The sequence below is a fragment of the Chanodichthys erythropterus genome, chromosome 21, assembly GCF_024489055.1.
Source record: "Chanodichthys erythropterus isolate Z2021 chromosome 21, ASM2448905v1, whole genome shotgun sequence".
Classification (NCBI taxonomy): domain Eukaryota; kingdom Metazoa; phylum Chordata; class Actinopteri; order Cypriniformes; family Xenocyprididae; genus Chanodichthys; species Chanodichthys erythropterus.
Window position 1 is genome coordinate 36,525,075 of NC_090241.1, and position 23,176 is coordinate 36,548,250.

The 23,176-nt window shown below is 36.8% G+C and overlaps 2 protein-coding genes across 4 annotated transcripts; both read left to right on the top strand.

Annotated features, from left to right (window-relative positions):
- Positions 1–10: 10 nt before the first annotated feature.
- On the top strand, positions 11–12,428 carry prelid3b (PRELI domain containing 3). 3 transcript variants are annotated; one of them, XM_067374566.1, is made up of 7 exons: positions 59–154; positions 2,221–2,472; positions 4,528–4,696; positions 6,684–6,773; positions 7,124–7,194; positions 7,893–7,995; positions 9,683–12,428. In XM_067374566.1, the coding sequence occupies exons 2-7, from the start codon at positions 2,399–2,401 to the stop codon at positions 9,797–9,799; spliced, it is 624 nt and encodes a 207-aa protein (XP_067230667.1). In that variant the 5' UTR covers positions 59–154; positions 2,221–2,398; the 3' UTR covers positions 9,800–12,428. The 3 variants fall into 3 exon arrangements, with proteins under 3 accessions (XP_067230669.1, XP_067230667.1, XP_067230670.1); XM_067374568.1 differs by lacking the exon at positions 2,221–2,472 and having other exon boundaries at positions 11–154; XM_067374569.1 differs by lacking the exons at positions 59–154; positions 2,221–2,472 and adding an exon at positions 272–294.
- A 155-nt stretch (positions 12,429–12,583) lies between these two features.
- aurka (aurora kinase A) lies at positions 12,584–22,657 on the top strand. The gene is made up of 9 exons (XM_067374565.1): positions 12,584–13,051; positions 13,328–13,396; positions 14,491–14,782; positions 14,866–14,899; positions 15,272–15,463; positions 20,194–20,332; positions 20,418–20,566; positions 21,569–21,743; positions 22,190–22,657. The coding sequence occupies exons 2-9, from the start codon at positions 13,331–13,333 to the stop codon at positions 22,358–22,360; spliced, it is 1,218 nt and encodes a 405-aa protein (XP_067230666.1). The 5' UTR covers positions 12,584–13,051; positions 13,328–13,330; the 3' UTR covers positions 22,361–22,657.
- The last annotated feature ends 519 nt before the right edge of the window (positions 22,658–23,176 follow it).

Consider the following 23,176-nt stretch of genomic DNA (forward strand, 5'->3'; position numbering starts at 1 on the left):
CGCCAGAACGTGCGTCACCGGTGGGAGGGGCCAGAGTGTCAGTGTTCTGGAACAAACGGCGGAAGCGGCGCGGAGTCACCGAGCAGCCCTCGCGCTTTAACATCTACCGTTCATCAGGAACCATGAAGATCTGGACGTCAGAGCACATTTTCAAGTTAGTGAACGTCTAATGTTTAATTCTAACGAGGTTGGATGCTAATGTGGGAGTTTGAGTGACAGGATTAGCTAGCTCGTCTGTGTGAACTGTGCACGAGGCGCCAATCTCTCTAACGGCTTCCTGTCAGTTTTATAAAAGTAATGTTTTTAATTTTCAGTAAATATATATGTGGTTGTATCGAGACAAATGTTTCAGTAATGTAAAAGCGCTGGTCTTTGATGATTTAGAAACTTTAGCTACATGCTAATGCTATTATCTGAGGTGAATGACTTTTACCGAAGATTAATAACTATAATGACTGAAGCCGTTGAGTAGTTCATAAACTTTTTATCTAATTTATTTAGTAAACATTTGGTCTTCTCAAGTGTTTACAAAATAAATTAGATAGAGTTGTGAAGTATTCAGCGGTTAGTTACACAATCTAGCCGGCTTGTCCTTGACACTTGTGAGGAATGATGGCGCCACATGAAGAAATACTATAGTATTTATTACAGTAAATTAGTATTTACAACACATACTGCAGTATTAAGTATAGTTGATAAATACTGTAGTATACTTTAGTTTTTACTAGGGCTGGGTATTGACACAGTTTTCACGATTCGATTCGATTACTATTCACATGCTTTCAATTCGATATCGATTATTTTGGATGTAGTATTTCAGTTACAGTACATGACAAATTTTCTAGAGAAAAAAAAATTCTCCTAATGCTGTAAACTAACACATGAGCGTCAGCTGGTACTACTATTATAATATTGAAGGTTAAATTAACTTATTTACAAACACTTAAATTACACTCAATGATGTTATTATAAAGTTTAGAATTACATTTCTACTCTAATTCAGGGCTGTCATAACTGATTTATTCAAACATGCATTAAATATTGACGAACATTAAATATTATAATGAATATGTAACGGTGCATAGCTATTTTTATCAGAATGCTGCTTTCTAGTGTACACTTTCCTAGCTGACTAATGAGTTTATGGTCACTGAATATGTTTTTCTGAGGTAAATGTGACGTCACGTGACACTGAAACACTGAGCGATTACACGAGACATGATATGGATTTCAGTAAGTTGTACTGTATATTTTAACATACCTTCAGATGTTCATGTTTATTTCGCTGTAACTGGTATTAAAGCGGAGGAGAGGATGATCACATGCTTCTCTTTGAGGCGCTAAAGCGATCCGTCACGCCACATTAAACAGCGCCGAAACTGTATTTATTTTCTGAATCTCATAATAAGATGGACGTCATTTGAAATCTGAAACTTTGCTTCATATCAAAAGTAACAAAGATTATTGCGATTTATTGGATGGGAGGCGCTGCATATTCTGCTCATTCATCAACTGAAAACAGACTAGACTAATTGATTCTTGGGATTTAAGAATCGATATCGGTTCGTAAAAATGAGAATCGATTAAAATTGAGAAATCTATATTCTTTCCCAGCCCTAGTTTTTACTACAGTAAACTGTAGGGTTTTGTGATGTAATGTACCCCATAGTTATAGAAAACTTAGTACAATATCAGGTAAAGTAATTACTATAGTTGTTATATTACCACAACAACTATACTTGTTGTATAGTTTACTATAGTATGGTTCGAAAACACTATAGTATTTACATAAATTACTAAAGCTTTTTTTAAATTTTTTTCAATCTGTACTTTAGTATAATTAAGCTTTTATTTTGTCCATTCCTCTCAAGAATGATGAAACAATATCACACTAGACATTAAATATAAGAGAATAATACACAATAAGAATAACAATAATACAGTAAGAAGCAATATTCAGTTTGTTTTGTATAAAGATTGTCTGAATGAAATTGATTTAGAGATTTCATCAGTCTGACATTTTTATGTTTGTTAGTGCTCTATTGTTTATTCTCACTAGTTATTGTCCTTTTTAATGTGTATTATTTTATATTTATGTCTTTGTATTTTGTTTCTTAAGCTCTTACTTGAGAGAAATGTCCAAAATAAGAATTTCATTGTACTGAAGTTTGGTTCAGTGGGTCAGCAGGGCAAACGACTAAAGCTGATCCTGCTGTTTAGGGTGGTGGTGATGATGATGATGATGATGAAGTCATAGCAGTCTTATCAGCTGCGGTGGACATTGACTCAGAATTACAGATGTTCAGATGAGGTGACCTCTGAACCCGCGTGTGTAAATCTGCAGGCACATTGCACAACTCTCCTTGACTGCGAGTGCGGGCGACCTTTCCCCTACAACATGGACATCCTGCCAGACGTCACGTGTCACATGACTGCTGACTGTCTCCCAGGCAACCATTCATATGACGGAATGTACTAGCTTAAGCCGCCAGGCTCTTAACTATTTTAGGAGTGTGGTGTTTACTTAATTTCAGACACATGAGTCCAAAAACAAACATATTTAAAAAGCAACAAATGTTTAATTATAAAACATGCAAACTTTTGTTCTAGGTTTGTTTATACTGTTCTCAATCCCTTTTTACACTGTACACACAGTCACATGCACATATGTGACCCTGGAGCACAAAAGCAGTCATAAGTCACACGGGTATATTTGTAGTGCTACAATAACCATGGTCAAAATTACTGATTTTTCTCTTATGCCAAAAATCATTAGGATATTAAGTAAAGATGAAGATATTTTGTAAATTTCTTACCATAAATAAATCAAAAATGTATTTTTGTGAGTGGATATGCATTGCTAAGGACTTCATTTGGACAACTTTAAGGTGATTCTTCTCAATATTTTCATTTTTTTGCACCCTCGGATTCCAGATTTTCAAATATTTTCCTATCCTAACAAACCGTACATCAAAGGAAAGATCATTTATTCAGCTTTCGGATGATGTATAAATCTCAATTTCAAACCCTTATGACTGGTTTTGTGGTCCAAGGTCATAAATTGATCATTCATCATAAATAAATTTAAATTCATGTTCCTCATAATCTTGAATCAGAATATCTTCTCCTCCCTCTTTCAGCATCTCTTCTCTGATGATGAGGGCGGGGCAACCTGTCACTCACATGAGATCCACCAATAGCAAACCACAACCATCCAATCAATTCCCCACAGACAAAATCAAGCCCCGCCCTACATTTGTTCATGTTCCTGAAGTGTTTTGCTCAGATATACGACATAATAAGGAAGAAAAGACCAGTGAAACTTCCCTTTTTAAATTATATTACACAGATATTATATCAGATTCGTTAAGCAATGGTGACTCGGACATGAAGATACTTCCCTACTAACACAAACAAGCCAACAATAGAGATATTAATGACAAGTGTAGTAATTTGATGGTCTGAAAACATTTGAGTGTTTTATTTCAAGCATTTTGTTAAAATATATAAGATTGCACACAGGATATATCTTGTTAAAGATACACGTGCACTCGTTTCGTTTTGAATGTCCTAGTTCTTCATACTTTTGCACTGTGACTGGTTGTGGCTGTAAACGTGGTTGCCGATAAAACAGTAGTTGAATCCTCTTTCTGACTTGTGATGTCCCACGGTCACATTGCAGACGTAACGCAGCTCATGTGAAGTCTTTAATTGAAGTCACTCCTCAGTGATTGTAAGAGTTTATGCACAGATGCAGACGCATTATATAACACCACCATACGCTGTCATTGCGCTTCAGATGCAATTAAACATGCTTATGATTTCGTTTTTTAACTTTAGTTAACACGTTTTTTAACAGAGTGTGTAATGTTGCTGTTTGAGCATAAACAACAAAGTTACAAAGGTCAATGCAAAGAGAGATATTTTCTTTTACATCACAAACCCCAAAGTTTACATAAACCCCGCCCCCGAGAACACTCAGCAAAGGGGGCGGGGCCATGTTGGGCTGCTTTAGAGAAGAGGAAGAGTTGTTGTAGTCGAGTGTTGTTGTCATGCCGTCATTTTACGCCGGACTGCTTCACAAACGAGGGTCAATTCAACACAAAAGATGAACATGACGGCACATGCTAGTGGATGAGTTGAATCATCTCCACAGCAACTACATCAATTTATCCACTAACCATTCAGAAACGTCTAAAAGTTGTAACTTCTTCCTGAGTCTCTCCATCAGTGTCGACTCCGGTTTGAACAATGTAAGGCTGAACACTTTCCTCATTTTGGCTGCGTGAGATTCTCCAGCTTTGTTGCTGTTGAGCTGTTAAAGCTCCGCCCTCTTCTGGAGCAACAGCTCATTTACATTTAAAGGGACACACACAAAAACGGCGTGTTTTTGCTCACACCCAAATAGGGGCAAATTTGACAAGATATAATAAATGATCTGTGGGGAATTTTCAGCTGAAAAAAGGGGCATTTAATGTTCTGCTTTCAATGTGTCAATAATAAAGTGTCTCTTTTTGTCTCTCACAGCCATCCATGGGAAACCGTGACCAAAGCTGCCATGCAGAAGTACCCAAACCCCATGAACCCCAGCGTGTTCGGCGTGGACGTGTTGGACCGTAACGTGGATCAGCAGGGACGCCTGCACAGCAAACGGCTGCTCAGCACTGAATGGGGTCTGCCGTCCATCGTTAGATCGGTACAAACTCCCTCCTTTTCTCCTAGATAAAACAGACTAATCTGTTTGTTTGCATGTTTCGTGGAATTACAGCTAGCAGCTGACGTTAATCTTGAACTCAGTAGCTCTCATTGTTTGGTGGAAACCGTCAAGCCGAGGTGAAATCCTGCTCAGAGTTCAGTCACGCTGTGTGAGATGTTCGTATCCCAACTAACCTCTGTTTGGCCTCCTGAGAGTGAGGATTCCTGACCCGTAGGCGAACTGACTGAATGGTTATATCGGTCTGGTTAGTTCTCAGCACATGTCGTTCTGGTGTCGTGTTTCTTAATTAACTGTTCCGCTGTGACGTATTACGCAAGTGAGTTGTGACTTCTTCCTGTCGTCCTTGACCTGTTGCTTTCATTCTGCTCAAGGACTGCTGAAGGCCAAAACTTCCCAGTTTGATTCCTAGAGCTCTAGTCAGTATGTTGTTAGATATATTACTGATCTTTAAAGATTTTTAAAGAAGACTGATAAAGTAAAAACGCGAAATATTATTACAATTCAAAATGGCTGTTTTGCATTTTATTTATTTCTATGATCAAAGATGAATTTTCAGCATTATTAATCCAGTCTTGTCACATGATCCTTCAGAAATCATTCTAATATGATGATTTGCTGCTCAAGAAACATTTATGATTGTTTTATTAATCAAGGATGCATTAAATTGATCCAAAGTGACATTTATAATGTTGCAAAAGCTGTTCTTTTGAACTTTATATTCATCAAAGAATCCTAAAAAAATAAGTGTATCACAGTTTCCACAAAAATCTGAAGCAGCACAACTGTTTTCAACATTGATAATGATCATAAATGTTTCTTGAGCAGCAAATTCCTGTTTTTAAAGTGATGTTAGGTTATTTTTATTCTGATTTTGCCATAATTGACACAAAAACACGATATGCTCGCATTGTGATCTTGTGGTCAACATGTGAACGTGATTGACAGGAACTCACTGAGGTCTGAAGTGGGACATTAATTTGGGATATTCCCAGGTCCAACCTCATCTGGAACTATGGAACGTCGACTATTAGGGGGCAGCCCTACAATTTTCACTTTTGTATTTTTGATCAAATAAATGCAACTTAAAGGTGCTATAGAGGATGTTTTGTTTTATAAATTTTTGCAATATTACTTGAAACTGTCTTTACTAACTGATAAAAGACTATTTATTAGGTGCACTGAAAGGAACGATATCAATATACATCATCTGTGCACGAGGTAGGGCCTTAAAAACATCAGCCAATCGTTTGTGTGATCATCGCATAAACGATTGGCCCTCTGGCTTGTCAATCACTGCCATGATTGGCCAAGAGTGCCAATCTGCGCACGTCTCTCACAAGGAACGTAATGGCAGTGATTGACAAGCCAGAGGGCCAATCGTTTATGCGATGATCACATTAACGATTGGCTGATGTTTTTAAGGCCCTACCTCGTGCACAGATGATGTATATTGATATCCTTCCTAGTGCACCTAATAAATAGTCTTATCAGTTAGTAAAGACAAGTAATATTGCAAAAATGTATAAAACAAAATAGCACCTATAGCACCTTTTAATCTTTAAAAGTTGCAGGTCTTCAAAAACTCCCAGATATCCAAGAGATTTGAACAAGATTTTAAAGAGATCAAAAGAAATGCATTTATAATAATTTTACAGAAGATGTGCATCCAAAGCTTTGAGTTTCCTGCACACATTATATTGCCGTTTGCATTCACACGTGTAGAATTACATGCAATTTTCTTGTTGTTGGAAACAGTCACAGTGGCGTCGTCTTTAGAAATGAATGAGATTTAACCTGTATTCACGTGACTGGCTTTGTGTAGTCAGTCCTAGTACAGGACAAGATAATTGTCTAGTTTGTCTTGCACACTGAGTGAAACTAAAGCCAAAACTGACTGTGTCTTGAGATCACTGTCTGTTTGTGAAGATGCATGATTTGGACATCAACCCACTGTCTTTTTCCACAGATAATTGGCAACACACGGACATGTACGTACATCCACGAGCACTCCATAGTCGATCCCAAAGAGAAAACCTTTGAGCTCCAGTCAACTAATGTAAGTGGCACGACTGTGGTTTATTACAAGCAACACGTGTCGGTGCACATGATGTAACCGGATCATATTGAGCCAGCACTTTTCATTCACAATCTGATTCATATAGCCTGTGAACTGAATCAGGTATCATTTGAAACTCTCAGGTTGATGTGAATCTGTCAGGATGTGTCAGTAAATCCTGCACACCTTTTCTCATGCATTCATGTTCTGGCCTTTTTGAGTTTGTGTGAATGTCATCTGGCCAGTCTGTGTTGCATTCTGGGAGGGCGTTGGTTTGTGTTATGGTTGTAAACATCATATTTTGTAGATGTGTCATACCTCTCATGCTCTGCCTGATTTTCTCACCATAGATCACCTTCACTAACATGGTTTCTGTGGACGAGAGGCTCACATACCGACCGCACCCGGAGGACCCGGAGAAGTAAGATTCACTCTCTGTTTAACTATACAGCCTTGTTCTTCACATGCTGCTCCTCTTAAAGGGACAGTTCACCTAAAAATTAAAAGCTCTTATTTACTCTCCAAACCAAGACATTTGAAACGCAAATGAAGATATTTGACATGAAAACAGATTTCTGTCGCTCTATTGAAAGAATATTCACCCTTAAATGTTAAAATATTCATTAAGAGATGGTTAATGTGAAGGGAGCAGATTATTTCAAGACTTTTGGAGAGACACAGTCGCTTTTTATGATCAACAGATTCAATTTAGGCTCTTATTCACATACAAACATTGAACATTTAAGCTCATTTACATTTGTGCGTTAAGCAAGTATGATCGAGCTTCTGGTTATCATATACATTAATGTTTATATGTAAATAAGAGCCTAAATTAAATCATATAAAGTGATTGTGTCTCTTCAGAAGACTTGGATTAAATCGGTGCATTCATATGAATTATTTTACAATCTCTTAATGAAAGTTTTGAAGATTTTTGGGTGAACAGACTTTCACTGGAGAAATTAAAATATCTTCATTTGTGTTTCACAGATGAACAGAAGTCTTATGTGTTTGGAACGACATGAGGGAGAGTAACTGATGACAGAATTATAGTTTTTGGGTGAACTGTGCCTTTAAACACCTCATGAACATGTTCAATATCTGCTGCCGTTCCTACAGGACCATGCTCACCCAGGAGGCCATCATCTCTGTGAAGGGCGTCAGTCTGAGCAGCTATCTGGAGGGACTCATGGCGTCCACCATCTCCACCAATGCTGGAAAGGTGAGCAAACGAAACATGCTTCACCAGTTACTGGCACGAGGGCGGAGCAACCTGTCACTCACATGAGATCCACCAATAGCAAACTACAACCATCCAATCAATTTCCCACAGACAAAATCAAACCCCGCCCTACATTTGTTCTTGTTCCAGAAACCGTTTAACTCGAATGATATCACAATATTTAATTAAAATAATTGTATATTTATTTGACATAATATTTACTAAATTAGAACTAAATGAATTATATGAAGAAGAAAAAAATCAGATTTATACTTTAGATGGCAACTTTTTGATTCTGTAATTCTATTATTTGACAAATGAAGAAATGAGTAAAAATATGAATAAAAAGCTGTATCCAACAGGGCACTTGGTTTTTAGTTTTTAATAAAAACAAGTTATTACTAATAATAGAAAAGCAAATGCTTACAAATACTTATTTGTAATACATTTACTTTATTTGTTTACCAGTTCTACTTAATAAGTTATTAGACAAAAAGGCAGTAAACTAATAAAGATGGAGAATAGGAACTCTGGCATTCTCAGTGCTGTCAAAATAAGAGTCACATTGGCCAAACAGAAAAACTTAACGACCAATACAGTTTATTAAAGGGTTAGTTCACACAATAATTAAAATAATGTCATTAATTACTCACCCTCATGTCGTTCCACACCCGTAAGACCTTTGTTCATCTTCAGAACACAAATTAAGATGTGTTTGATGAAATCCGATGTCTCAGTGAGGCCTGAGCAATGACATTTCCTCTCTCAAGATCCATTAATGCACTAAAAACATATTTAAATCAGTTCATGTGAGTACAGTGGTTCAATATTAATATTATAAAGAGATGATAATACTTTTGGTGTGGCAAAAAAAACAAAATAATGACTTATTTAGTGATGGCCAATTTGCGTTATGAATCAGCGGTTCGGAGCGCCAAAGTTACATGATTTCAGCCGTTGGCGGTTTGACACGCGATCCAAATCATGATTCGACACACTGATTCATAACGCTCCGAAGCTTCCTGAAGCATTGTTTTGAAATCGGCCATCACTAAATAAGTTGTTGTTTTGTTTTTTTGGCGCACAAAAATATTCTCGTGGCTTTATAATATTAATATTGAACCACTGTACTCTGATTTAAATATGTTTTTAGTACATTAATGGATCTTGAGAGAGAGGAAATGTCATTGCTCAGGCCTCACAGAGCCATCGGATTTCATCAAAAATATCTTAATTTGTGTTTCTGAAGATGAATGAAGGTCTTACAGGTGTGGAACGACATGAGGGTGAGTAATAAATGACATTATTTTCATTTTCTTGGGTGAACTAACCCTTTAATACTGTCAATTATTGACAGATTTGTGAGTGAATCAATTGTCAGTTCAGTGAGCCGTTCACAAATAGCTCAGAATGATTCATTAATTAATTGAATTCTTCCAATTATAGAACTTTCTTCTTCTGTAGAGCTGCTTTACAGCAGAATTTGAATTGCTCTCATATTATGATATAATGCATAATTGATTGATATTTTCCTGTTTATTACTGTGAAGATGTTGTGAAACAGTCTGTACAGTATAAATCTGTATAAAGAGCTGTAGAAATAAAGCTGACTTGATCACAAATAATGGATGTTCAGTGGCTAAAAGATTTAACAGTCAGTCTGACTTGTAATTGTTTGTGTCCGCAGGGTCGCGAGGCGATGGAGTGGGTAATCAGACGTCTGAACACAGAGATCGAGGAGCTGGCCATCACAGCGAGAGGAACCATGCGGACGCCCATGGCCGCGGCCGTCACCGAGAAATGAGAGCCAGCGCACGGCCTTCCTCTCTGTCGCTGCTCTTCTCTATGTGTCTTTTTTCCAGTCGTGGAAATTCATTCTCTGCGTCCTACGCATTCAAGCCTCTACATTAGAGACTGTCGGGACGTCGAGCGACAGAGAGAGACGGTCCCGGGTTTAGACATCGAACGCTGTTGACGCACAACAAGACGACAACAAAGGGGAAGAGTAGAGCGCTCATCCATGATGAACTCTCAAACGTAGTTTTAATGAATCAGTATAACGGGACATTTACACAGCGCGAACAGATCGATGCTCAGACGGAACGTACGCCATGATCCATTCGCCACGTTTAGCTCTGTTACACGAATGCAGCTGTTCGACGCTGGCTAGCATTGCGTCACCAGCACTTACACACTTGAAAATTAGTTAGTAATATTATAACTTATTTTATTACTATATTATATTGTTAACACTTAGCATCAAGGAAGGGAACAAACTAGATTTTGGAGGACCATCACAGATGTTGGATTCTTCTGAACGCGCCTCCTTAGAAAACAAAAGAGCACTAAATGCACTACAGAGAATAGAATCATCATCATCATCATCGAGTGACTCCAGAATGTTCCATGTACTGCTAATGACCTCCTTCCCTCTGTAGTGAACATGTGCTTTGACTTTAATTGATCAGGAGGCAGTTGGGATGTTGGATCCAGACGTGAGGCGTTCTTTACCCTCGGAGGGTAAAATGTGTGTGATGATGGGAAACAGCAGAAATGTATGGAAGCTTGCTTACGCCACTAAAAACAAAAAAATAAAAAAGGTAATTGCGAATTTATATCTCACAATTCTGACATATTCTCAGTTGGGTACTATAAAGTCAGAATTGCGAATTATGAAGTCAGAATTTAGACTTTTTTTTAAAAAAAAGTCACAAATTTGACTAACATGCAATTGCGCGATATAAAGTCAGAATTGTGCGATATAATTTTCATATAAAGTCAGTATTGAGCAATATAAATTTGCAATTGTCATATAAAGTCAGTATTGAGCAATATAAATTTGCAATTGTCATATAAAGTCAGAATTGCAACTTTTTTAAAAAACGCAAATTTGACTAACATGCAATTGTGGGTTATAAAGTCAGAATTGCACAATATAAATTCGCAATTGTCATATAAAGTGAGAATTGCGCGATAAATTCGGAATTGTCATATAAAATCAGAATTGCACAATATAAATTCGCAATTGTCATATAAAGTCAGAATTGCAACTTTAAAAAAATTAGCAAATTTGACTAACGAAGTTGTGGGTTATAAAGTCAGAATTGCACAATATAAATTCGCAATTGTCATATAAAGTCAGAATTGTGTGATACAAAGTGAGAATTGCTACTCCATTTTTATATGCAAATTTTACTAACATGCAATTGTGGGTTATAAAGTCAGAATTGCACAATATAAATTCGCAATTGTCATATAAAGTCAGAAATGCACAATATAAATTCGCAATTGTCATATAAAGTCAGAATTGTGTGATACAAAGTGAGAATTGCTACTCCATTTTTATTTGCAAATTTGACTAACATGCAATTGTGGGTTATAAAGTCAGAATTGCGCAAAATAAATTTCCAATTGGCATATAGTCAGAGTTGCGACTTTTTAAAACTTTTTCGCAAATTTGACTATAACATGCAATTGCACAAAATAAAGTCATATCACGCAAGTTTATATCACGCAGTTCTGACTTTATAACTCACAATTCTGACTTTATATCGCGCAATTGTATGTTAAAGTAAAATTTGCGAAAAAATTATTGAAAAAAACTCCCAATTCTGACTGACGCAATTTTTACTTTATTTGACTCAATTCTGTCTTTGACACAATTCTGACTTTATAACTCACAATTCCGACTTTAAATCACACAATTCTGACATATCTTGCAATTCTGAGGGGAAAAAAAGCCAGAATTGTGAGATATAGTCACAATTACTTTTTTATTGTTTATTTCATGGTGGAAACAAGCTTCCATAGAAATGTGCCTTTGGACACTAGCGTTCTGCAGTGTTTGATTTGAGTAGGGTGAAATACATTCTATTTATTTATTTATATTTTCTAGGTTTATGTAATTTCATGCAATACGTGCATCCACAATTCACAACTCCAGCATCATCTTTGTCAGCGGCGGGAAAACGGTACCAATGTACAGATGAATATCAGTCCAGAGCTTCTCCAGGATGTAATTATGAAAAAAAACAAAACACATGAAGATGGTAGTTATGTTTGTGGATGTGTGTTATTGCTTCAGCACAGAAACCTTGTGTTTTAGTTTCCTTCTCAATTGAAATTGCATTGAAGAGCTTTGTGTTTTTTTTGGTTTACTTCAGTTTGCATCTCTGGATTATTATGAAGAGCTAAAATAAACATGACTGCATTTAACAACTTATTTATATTGAATGTAAATGTTTGTCACAGACATTTGGTATTAAATCATAAAAGCAGCAACTTGGTGGAAAGATTGAAAGTATTTAGCGTTGAATTAAATGTCTAGTTTGTTTTAGAGTTAAGGAGAATGATCTCGGTTCATCATTTGTTCTCAGAACACAGCCAAAGCTGTTTACAAGTGTTGAAATAAACTAATGTTCATACTAAATAAAGACTTGTGTGTTTTGGTGAACTTTAAAGGAGGAACAACATCTGTGTCTCACAGGAAACTGAAGCAAATGTGGTTATTTACTATATAGGAGTTTGTTTGAAAATAACCAAACCTCTTTTAGTTTTAATTAAATTATTCACATACAATTAAGTGGGATGGAAGAAAATCATAAAAATAAATGTCCTTATTACATCACACACATAAAGGCTAGACTTGATTGTAATATTTTTAGCCCGATCATTAGCGCCACCTGCTGGTCATCCGCTTTACAATGATACATTTTCCCGGCTTTACTTGCGGGGCATTTGCGTCACATGACGAAGGCTCCAACAACCAATAAGATTCCAGTTTACTGTGCCATCTGGCCAATCAGAGTCCTACAATATTTAAAGGTATTTAAAAGTGGGTTATTTGAAATCAAACAGGCCAGGATCGCAGTCGCTGAGGAGAATCGCTTCCGCCTGTCGAGTAATAAATATAGTTATTCATGAGTTTTCTCGATATTAAATATCACACACGACGGATTTAGTCGATGGTAACGTGTTATTAATACGACGAGGAGGAAATCATCGTGTTTCTGTCGTGTTTTGAGGAGGATTTGTCGTGTGGAAACGGCTGACGGAGGTAACGGTACTGTCGTGATCACACAACGACGCGAAAACACTCAAAAAAACTTTTGATTTAAATTTAAATTGATTCATTAATTTCTTAACTCTTTATCTTATTCTATAAACATGTTTTTTGATGGAAATTTTAGTTTGTAAGCCATCTAAATGGGGATCATTGTGTGACAGTTTAATATCGTTATATTTGTTCTTTATTTGAGCTTTTGACTGGATATTAATCTAGTGTGATGAAATTATGTATTTAATCAATTAATATGTCGTTGTTTGAACTCAGAATATGGAAACAGCTTCAAGAACTAAATCAAGCAAAGATCTGAAGATTCAACGACCTGAAAATGAGAAGGTATTTTAACTGCATATTATGTTTGTTCTCAGGAAATTAGCATATTGATAAAGATATTTAAAATATTTCCCTATACCTTCTATTTGTTTTTTTGCTTTTTGAAAATCACAAACTTGTTATATGTAACGTAAACGTGTCATATGCAACTGTTAAATGCTATATACATAATTTTTTTCTTATCTCAAAGTCTTTGTTTTTAAAGGGTTAACGTTAGTTAATCCAAAAATGAAAATGTCATTAATTTCTCACCCTCATGTCGTTCCACACATGTAAGACCTTCGTTCATCTTCGGAACACAAATTAAGATATTTTTGACGAAATCCGATTGCTCTGTGAGGCCTGCATAGCCAGCAATGACATTTTCCTCTCTCAAGATCCATTAATGTACTAAAAACATATTTAAATCAGGTCATGTGAGTACAGTGGTTCAATATTAATATTATAAAGCGATGAGAATATTTTTGGTGTGCCAAAAAAAATAAAATAACGAATTATATAGTGATGGCCGATTTCAAAACACTGGTTCAGGAATCTTCGGAGCGTTATGAATCAGTGTATCGAATCATGATTCGGATCGCGTGTCAAACTGCTGAAATCACGTGATCACCGCTGATTCAACACTGATTCATAACGTTCCGAAGCTTCCTGAAGCAGTGTTTTGAAATCGGCCATCACTATATAAGTCGTTATTTTGGGGGTTTTTTTGCCGCACCAAAAATATTCTCGTGGCTTTATAATAATATTGAAACACTGTACTCACATGAACTGATTTAAATATGTTTTTAGTACATTAATGGATCTTGAGAGAGGAAATGTCATTGCTCAGGCCTCACTGAGCCATTGGATTTCATCAAAAATATCTTAATTTGTGTTCTGAAGATGAACAAAGGTCTTACAGGTGTGGAATGGCATGAGTGTGAGTAATGACAGAATTTTCATTTTTGAAATCATCGGTTATTCTATCCATGTGACATTTCATGAGTGTTTCATTGTTACCTTTTTCAAATGTTGCTACATGTTTCAGAATGTTCATTAAAAAGTAGCATTTGCAAAATGATCAAATGGAATGTTTGTTCAACTCTGATGTTCTGCAGGGTTCTGTCAGCGGACCCAAAAGAGTTCCGGTGACACAGAGCACCCAGAAGCCCGTGTCGACCCCGCACACGCGTGTTCTCGGGACGGCACACGGACCGCAACGCATTCAGCGTCCTGTGAGTCAGCAGAAACCCGCTGGAGTCTCGGTTCCTGTGAAAACCTCGTGTCCTGGAGACCAGAATGTCAACCCAGATCAACCCAAAACAACGCAACACAAACCGCAGCCAAAGCCGGTTCATGTAGTTGAGCCTAATAAAGTGACTGAACCCAGCAAGCAGGACAAACCTCACCGTAAGCATGGATACATCAGTTCATTTTTATATCCTTACTTCACAACATTGAGAACATTATAATGACCCTTTGTTCTTTTCCAGAAACTCCTTCCAATGGAATGTCCAATACTTCCAAGTAAGCCATTTACAAATTATAAACAAATGGCATGAATTCGTACCAATGTTTTTGTATCTATTGTTTTTACCAGTTGCTGAATAGTTAATTCCGGGTTGACACTTTTTTTTTTTTTTTTTTTTTTTTTTTTCTTTTTTAATATTCGAAGAAGATGGATATTTTTTATTATTATGAGTATTGTTATATATATATGTATATATATGTGTATATATATGTATGTGTATATATGTATATGTGTGTATATATTAGTATGTGTGTTTAAACTTAAATAGTAACCTGTTTTGCTTATGGCTCATGGATAATTGTTTAATGGCATTGGTATTATTTCACTGAGGAACGGTCATGACCGTCTGTGTTTTGTCTATTCTTTAGGAAAGCATGGAGTTTAGAGAATTTCGACATTGGCCGAGCTCTGGGCAAAGGCAAGTTTGGGAGTGTGTATCTAGCCAGGGAACGTCAGACCAAGTTTATCCTGGCGCTCAAGGTTCTGTTTAAAAAGCAGCTGGAAAAAGCCGGTGTGGAGCACCAGCTGCGGCGGGAGGTGGAGATCCAGTCTCATCTCAGGTTGGTGTGGCTGTTATCACTTTAAGGCTGGAAAACTATAAACTTTTGCTGATCTTTGTTTTTCTGGATGAGTCTGTGCTAGGCCTGTCACGATGACTACTTAATGTTGGGTGATATATTGTGATATTGTCATTTTTAAAGGGTTATTTCACCCAAAAATGAAAATTCTGTCATTTATTACTCACCCTCATGCCGTTCCACACCCGTAAGACCTTCATTAATCTTGAGAACACAGATTAAGATATTTTTGATGAAATAATATTTATACACTGGAATTGAAGTGTCAAAAAATGACTATAATGTTGAATAATAAATAACCCTTTGCTAACAAAAAGTGCAAAATAACAATTGGAACAAAACAAACACACTTGCAAATGCACTAAAGACGTTTATATGGAGATCATCCGTGTATAGATTTTCCCCGGACCTTCTTTTCAGTAACGTAAGGGGTGCACATTGAACTTCTTTTACAGGGTATCCGCGGGGCATTAAAAAGCTTGAAAAGCATTAAATTTCATTTCTACAGGCATTACATTTTTTTTTATATATATAGTTTTGAAGAAAAAGAATTCTACACGTTTATTTTGAATAAAGCTTAAATAATTAATAACTTTGATTTGCTGTTGCAAAATATGTACATTGGTGTGATACGCACAAGGAACCAGTTTGGTAATTGCCTCCGGCCGTTGCGAATCTGCCGTAACGCCGGTTTGGACAGCGGCGCACTGGGAGCTGTAGACAGAAGGCTGCATAAGTGTTGCCAACTTAGCACCTTTTCAGACCTCTTTTGCGACTTTTCTTCTAAGAAAACGCGTTGACGAATATAGCGACTTGTTAACCTGATCTAGCTTTCGTGTCCCACTGGTACTGCCGCACGAGCGCGAGATCTTGCTTTCATGCCGCAGGAGCACCTCTCTAGTTCAGCGTTGAGGATATGCACTCTGTCAGAGAACAAATAAAATGGATACTATTGCTTCTAACTTGAGTGATCATTTTAATTGTTCATATAGCCAAAATCACAGCAAATGTCTATCTCACGTGTATGGTGATTTGTCAGACAACGTCTCTTAACATGCAAGGGCTCGAACTTTACTTTCCTGACCGGACAAGGTCCTGATTAAAACGTCAATACCAAAAAAAAACAAAAAAAAAAGCAACTTGGGAATCACCAAAACGCAAGTATGACATATTTTATTACATTTTAGTGTTAGTGGCGATCGATAGTGGATAATAATAGGCTGTATAATGTAGTGACGATAACAATGTTGCGCTGTTGGGGCTCGTGCAACATCTCAAAGAGAAATGGAAACATGAGTGAAGCACACAAAAAGAAACTCTGTTAAACATACTGCGGTAAAAATTCAAAATGTGGAGTTTTTAAAACTTTATACTGGTAAGCAAAACCACACAACCAAGAATGCTGTTTTACTAAATAGGCTACCATCATGATAAAAAAACGTGACACTGATTTCATACAACAGTTCAATGAACAAGTAGTTAATATTAAGCCACTTACATTTTAGAAGTTACATTGACTGTTTTTGTTCTATTTTAGCAGCAAAAATAGTTTCAAACAAAGATCACAACAGTACCAAAGCGCAACACTCAGCTATTACTGAATGATTCAGCGTTTTGAACAAATCGGTTGAATCAATGATTAAATGACCCATTCGTAAACGATTGCCTCATTCTTGAATGAATCAGCCATTTGAATGAACGAATCAATGACCCACTCAATAGGACGGTTACTTGTGCCACCTACTGGTGGTTTAGTTTCATTTTAAAAATGTAATTTCCCCTCCAACATTTCATTATTTGAATTTCAAAAAATATTTAAAACAATCCCATAACATTATTTAATGCAGTTGTAATCAATCAAAAATATGCAGATTTACATAGGTCAAAGTTGCAATATTCTGAAAGGATATTGCTTCAGAACAAATGTATATTTCTACCACAATTTTTTTTTTTTTTTCTGGACAAGCTACTGTTTTACTCGTACAAGTGACCGATTTTACTCTTGTCCACATGACAAGGCTTTGTCGAGCCCTGTGTAATGGGCCGCGTTTCAGTCACCATTTCATATTGTCTGACAATCAAAACAGAACATTTTATATAGATGAAACAATTTTACTGGGAGTTTGGCTGTGATTAAAATATATTATGTGAGCAAAAGGGTAGCAGCAGAGAAGCAAACCTCGTCATGTCGTCATCTATCGACATTAGCGGCGCATATATATATATATATATATGAGTTCATTTGAAAAAACCGATAAACGCCATAAAAAAAAATGAAGTGCTGAGCATTATTCTCCATATATAGCACGTTCTGTACCCTAAATCCATTTTGTCAGAAAAAAGCCGGTTTTGTCCACTGTCAGGCATCGCAAGTTCACGTTTTACAGCAGAAGCCGACAAGCGCTCTTGTTGTTTCTGTACAGATACCGATAAGTCAGTTTTAGCGAATCAGCGCACAATATTCAGGTCAGGTGACAAGGCTTCTAGTCACTTCAAAAAGACGTGCCAGCTGAGGGAAGTTTTGTCAAAGCTGACTAAAAGTGATTGAGGATTTATAACTTCGGTTCATGTAAGTCTTTGTACACCATACACGTCTTACATGCTGAAACCTTGGTGGTTCTCTTGCGTGTGCGCGCATGTGTGTGAGCGTGTACTTGTGTGCCAATCTGTTAGTGTGTGTGTGTGCGCGCACAGTGAGTGGATGGCTGTGTGTCGATCTGTTAGTGTGTGCACACGTGTGTTTGTTATTGCATTTAAAACACTCAAAGCAATTACTTTGGTTTTGTTTAACTTTGAAACATGAAATGTGGAGTTATCTGCTTTTGCTAATATATATAAAACGCATACTTTCAATGAACTTTAATTTACCTGTTTTTTAGAGTTATTATTACTTAATCAGAACAACCCAACTGCAGTCTGATATTACTTGGAATGCACAATAAAAAAAACATGATTTGTGAGAATTAATAAAAACGGAGTTAACTGTCTTTGCAAATAAACTCTTCATATATATAATGGCATTAAAAAATGTAAAAATTGGCATTAAAAAGGCATTAAATTAGATTTCTAATTAGATTTCTCCTAAGCAAAGTGGTTGAGACGGACCAAGGAGTGAAAACAATGAAAAGTACATCAGCACACAAGTCGATCAGCACATGTTTCACTGAGATCTATTCGGATTCTCTGCACTTCATAGCGACTGTACTTGATCCGCGTTATAAAGACCATTCCGTTGTTGTCGTTATTGCATCACATCTCAAAAGCGCGTCTCGAGACACTCGCGTTCTACGCTGTTGTTTTTTTTTTTTTTTTTTTTTTTTTAAACCACACCTGAGCGACCCCTTAGAGTCTGTCAGCACACGTTTCACTGAGATCCTCTGCACATCGCGACTGTACTTAATCCGCGTTATAAAGACCATTACTTTGATGCGGAAATAAAGCAGTGCGCACGAGAAATGATCCAGGCCGCGATGGATGCGGAGAACCCGCGCGTGGAGGAGGAGACAGCAGCGCCGAGCGCAGGAAAAAGAACTCGTCTCTCTACACCAAATAAGGGCATGCACCCTCGTTGTCTGATATGTTCAGTGAAATCCTGCAAGAAATATTTACTAAAATGTTTAACTTGACCCCACTCATGTGTACATTAAATAATAATGTACATGTGAGTGGGGTCAAGTTAAACATTTTAGTTTTAATTGTATTTTATACTGTGCATTGTTGCAATGTGCTAAATATTTGTATAATTTGTAATGATTTCTTTGAAACTTTAATATTATTTTATGCATTTGCAATGCCTTTTAGTAAAGTTAGTACACAGTCATCATATCCATAAATGCAATGGTACTAATAATTGGCATAATTTCTTTCGGGTTTTCGGTTTTTGGCCTTGGTTTCCTCCTTTTTCGGTTTCGGTTAAGAATTTTCATTTCGGTGCATCCCTAGTTTTAACGAGCGTTGCACATGAAACTGCGTTATAAATGTGCGAGATGCAGTGAAAGACATGAGCGAAGTGGTCAAATTTGTCCGTCTAGCACATTTTTGCATAGAAAAACAGCGCAGTGGAATGCAAAAACGCTTTCTCTGTGAAAGTTCAAGTTCAATTTTTATTTGTATAGCACATTTCCAACAACCCACAGGCTGACCAAAGTGCTTTACAGAAAAGCAAGAATAGCACACGTATACAAATATTAACCAAGAAAATAAAACCGCCCATTAAAAGTTTAACACCTCACAGTATTCGATACACTAAGAAAAATAGTTTTAAAAATAGACAAGGGGCCAGCCTAATCTCTAAAGGCAGGGTATTCCGAAGTCGTGAGTCTAGTCTTGAAATGAACTAGACTGCCGCGTCCAAGCGGCTTTAACGCTAGCTGTGAGCATGCACCATGTTTATTTGCGGCGGAACTTATTCTTCCAGAATAACGCCTTTGTATGTCTGTGTCCGCTATGTGTATGAAGGAGCTGCCCTGCTTTCGCCTCCGTCAGAGAACAGATAAGGGGAAGCATGATTGGCAAAATGTTGGTGACGTTTATTTTTTAACATGAATAGGTAAAATATCGCATCACCAAAAACGATCATGTCCACATATTGTGCGATAAGTCTATCGATTATCACGACGGGCCTAGTTGGCGCTAATTTCTGAAAGTCAGAGCCATGTGTATGGGCAAACACTGTTGTGAATTGAACTGACTCTTGTTTCCTCCTCTTTCAGACATCCCAATATCCTGCGTCTCTATGGTTACTTCCACGACACGTCACGTGTTTACCTCATCCTAGAGTTTGCTCCCAAAGGAGAGCTGTACGGAGAGCTGCAGCGCTGCGGGACTTTCGATGACCAGCGAAGTGCGACTGTAAGAAAGCGTTGTTTCATGCAGAGATTAAACATTAGCAAAGACTTTTGAAGTCAGTAACATCCCATAATGTGTCTGTTTGCAGTATATAATGGAGCTTGCAGACGCTCTGAGCTACTGCCACTCAAAGAACGTGATCCACAGAGACATTAAACCTGAGAACTTGCTGCTGGGGGCCAATGGAGAGCTGAAGATCGCAGACTTTGGATGGTCTGTCCACACGCCCTCTTCCAGGTGAGTCGTCTTCTGCTTGCAAGATTCACGCAAATGTAAATGCAGTCCACAGGTGGAGTCATCATAACTGTCAGTGTCTCTTTAAAACATCTGTGGGCTCCTCCCCCTAGTGGGCATTATGAAATTTTAAGAAGTTTACTACATTATTTTAGTCATCTTTTTCTGATCTTGACAAACACATGGGTGGAAAGGTCAAAGACTCAAGGTTCCATATTTGCACACTGTTTTGTATGGAAGCTTGTTTCTGCCATGAAATAAAAACTAAAAATAATTGTTAATTTTCTTAGAATTACAAGTTATAAAGTCATAATTACATGAGAGAAACTCTCAATTCTGAGATTTAAACTTGCAATTGCGAGTTATGAAGTCAGAATTGTGAGATGATAGATTGCAATTACCTTTTTATTATTATTTATTATTATTATTATTATTATTATTATTATTTGTTTGTTTAGTAGTGGAAACAAGCCTCCATAGTTTTGTGATATTGCTAGAGAAGTCTTTTAATTTGACATGAGAATGCATCAAAAAATGTCAATATAGTGTTTGTCGCCCAGTGGCTGTTTTTGGTACAGTGCCTTAAAATCTCACAGGACCTGCATTTGACCCTTCCCAAAGACACCCCCCACCTTTTTGTTTTACTCCTTTTCATACACCTTTTTAAAGTTCTTTCACATTGATGTGCAAAAAGAGGGGTGACTGTTAACAACAGGTTAAGGTTTTGTGAGTTTTATTAAAGGTAAATGTGTAGCATGTCCTTGTTCATGAGAAGGATGTTTATGCTTGTTGGTTTAGGGCAGGGGTGTCCAAACTCGGTCCTGCAGAGTTTAGCTCCACCTTACCACAACACACCTGCCTGGAAGTTTCCTGTATGCCTAAAAACCTTGATTAGCTGGTTCAGATGTTTAATTGGGGTTAAACTCTGCAGGACAGGAGCAGGATTGGACACCCGTTTTAGGGTAACTGTTTTTAATTCCTCTGTTTATCGCACGTCTGTTACAGGAGGTCGACGCTGTGTGGTACACTGGACTACCTTCCTCCTGAGATGATCGAAGGCAAAACGCATGATGAGAAGGTCGATCTGTGGAGTCTTGGCGTGCTCTGCTATGAGTTTCTGGTTGGCCGCCCACCTTTTGAAACAAAGAGCCACGAAGAGACATACCGCAAGATTTCTAGAGTAAGTGAAATGTTCGAACTTCCAACTTGTGCACAATGACCAGAACATAATACAGCAAATATTGACCTAGTTTAATTTAGTAAATCATGTCACAACAGTGTCACCAATGTAATTTATTCATTTAAAAGGTCATTTTAAAGGGATAGTTCACCCAAAAATTAAAATTCTGTAATTTTACTCAACCTCAAGTTTTTCTAAATATGTATAAATGTATTTGTTCTGCTGAACACGAAGGATATTTTGAAGACTGTTGTAAGCAAACAGTTGTGGAGTATCATTGACTTCCATAGTATGGGAAAAAAAATACAATGGACGTCAATGGTGTGCTGCAACCGTTTAACCTCTGTTTTATGTAAATAATCTTTAGTCTAACTTAAATGTCTTTATTATATCTTCCTATCAGCATTCATTATGTATACATCTTCAAACCATGTGTTTCTCTTCAGGTTGAGTTTACCTATCCAGCTCACGTAAGCGAGGGCAGCAGAGACCTGATCAATAGACTACTAAAGCATAACCCAATGCACCGACTTCCCATCCAGGGAGTAATGGTTCACCCTTGGGTTGTGGAGAACTCCACCAAAAAGCCAACCACTCGCACAGCCGCCGACAACTGAGGACATGCTGGTATTGCAGTTTGAAATTTTCACTCTTCAGATGGGAATTTTGGGAACAAAACAGACTGATGTGGCAGTAATTTGTCTTGTTGATCTTTCCTGCCACTCTTTGGCAAACTTTATAATTTGTATGTTGCTTTCTTGTGTTTGTGCTCTTCACATGCTACAATTTACATGCATTTGTAAATATGTAATTAAGACACAAATTGTAAAGTTTTAACCATTACTTGAAACAATAAATGTTCTTTTGTAATAACTTGTAAGGATCTCAATATATAACTTTTAATGTATTTTTTTCTGTGTTTGGGAATAAATTCCTTTTTAAGTGAAACATTTGCTGAATGACTTATTTTGAAAATGTATATTAAATACTTCAATTTTAATATAATCTGATAATGCTGTTTATTGCTCTCAAATATTATGCTTGCTGATACGGTTTAAATCTCACTTTTATTGAAGGCCAGGTCTATATCTATGATAAATGCTGACATATGATCTGGTTTAATCCAAATTGATATATAATTGTATGTAACTTATGTATTTTTTATTTATTGAATGAGTGAAAGGTGACGACAACATAAAGCAACAGATGGGGAGAGAAAAGATAACAAAACAAACATACCCAGATACATAAAGAAAAGATATACATGATATGACATTTAGCTACATGTGTATGTAGCATATGAGATAGATTTTATATAATATTTTATTTTTATTATTATTATTTTTTTTGTATGGTCTGAATTTGAGTTCGTCTAGTAGTAACCCTAACCCTTAAATCTTTTTTTTTTTTTTATTGTATGACTTTTTATTCTG

Excerpts from the sequence above, each read along its gene's own strand:
- prelid3b (XM_067374566.1), top strand. The coding sequence starts at position 2,399 with ATGGACATCCTGCCAGACGTCACGTGTCACATGACTGCTGACTGTCTC. Across the intron at positions 6,774-7,123 it reads TTGAGCTCCAGTCAACTAAT|ATCACCTTCACTAACATGGT; the intron begins GTAAGTGGCACG and ends TTCTCACCATAG. Across the intron at positions 7,195-7,892 it reads CACCCGGAGGACCCGGAGAA|GACCATGCTCACCCAGGAGG; the intron begins GTAAGATTCACT and ends CCGTTCCTACAG.
- aurka (XM_067374565.1), top strand. The coding sequence starts at position 13,331 with ATGGAAACAGCTTCAAGAACTAAATCAAGCAAAGATCTGAAGATTCAA. Across the intron at positions 14,783-14,865 it reads CAAGCAGGACAAACCTCACC|AAACTCCTTCCAATGGAATG; the intron begins GTAAGCATGGAT and ends GTTCTTTTCCAG. Across the intron at positions 20,333-20,417 it reads ATGACCAGCGAAGTGCGACT|TATATAATGGAGCTTGCAGA; the intron begins GTAAGAAAGCGT and ends GTCTGTTTGCAG.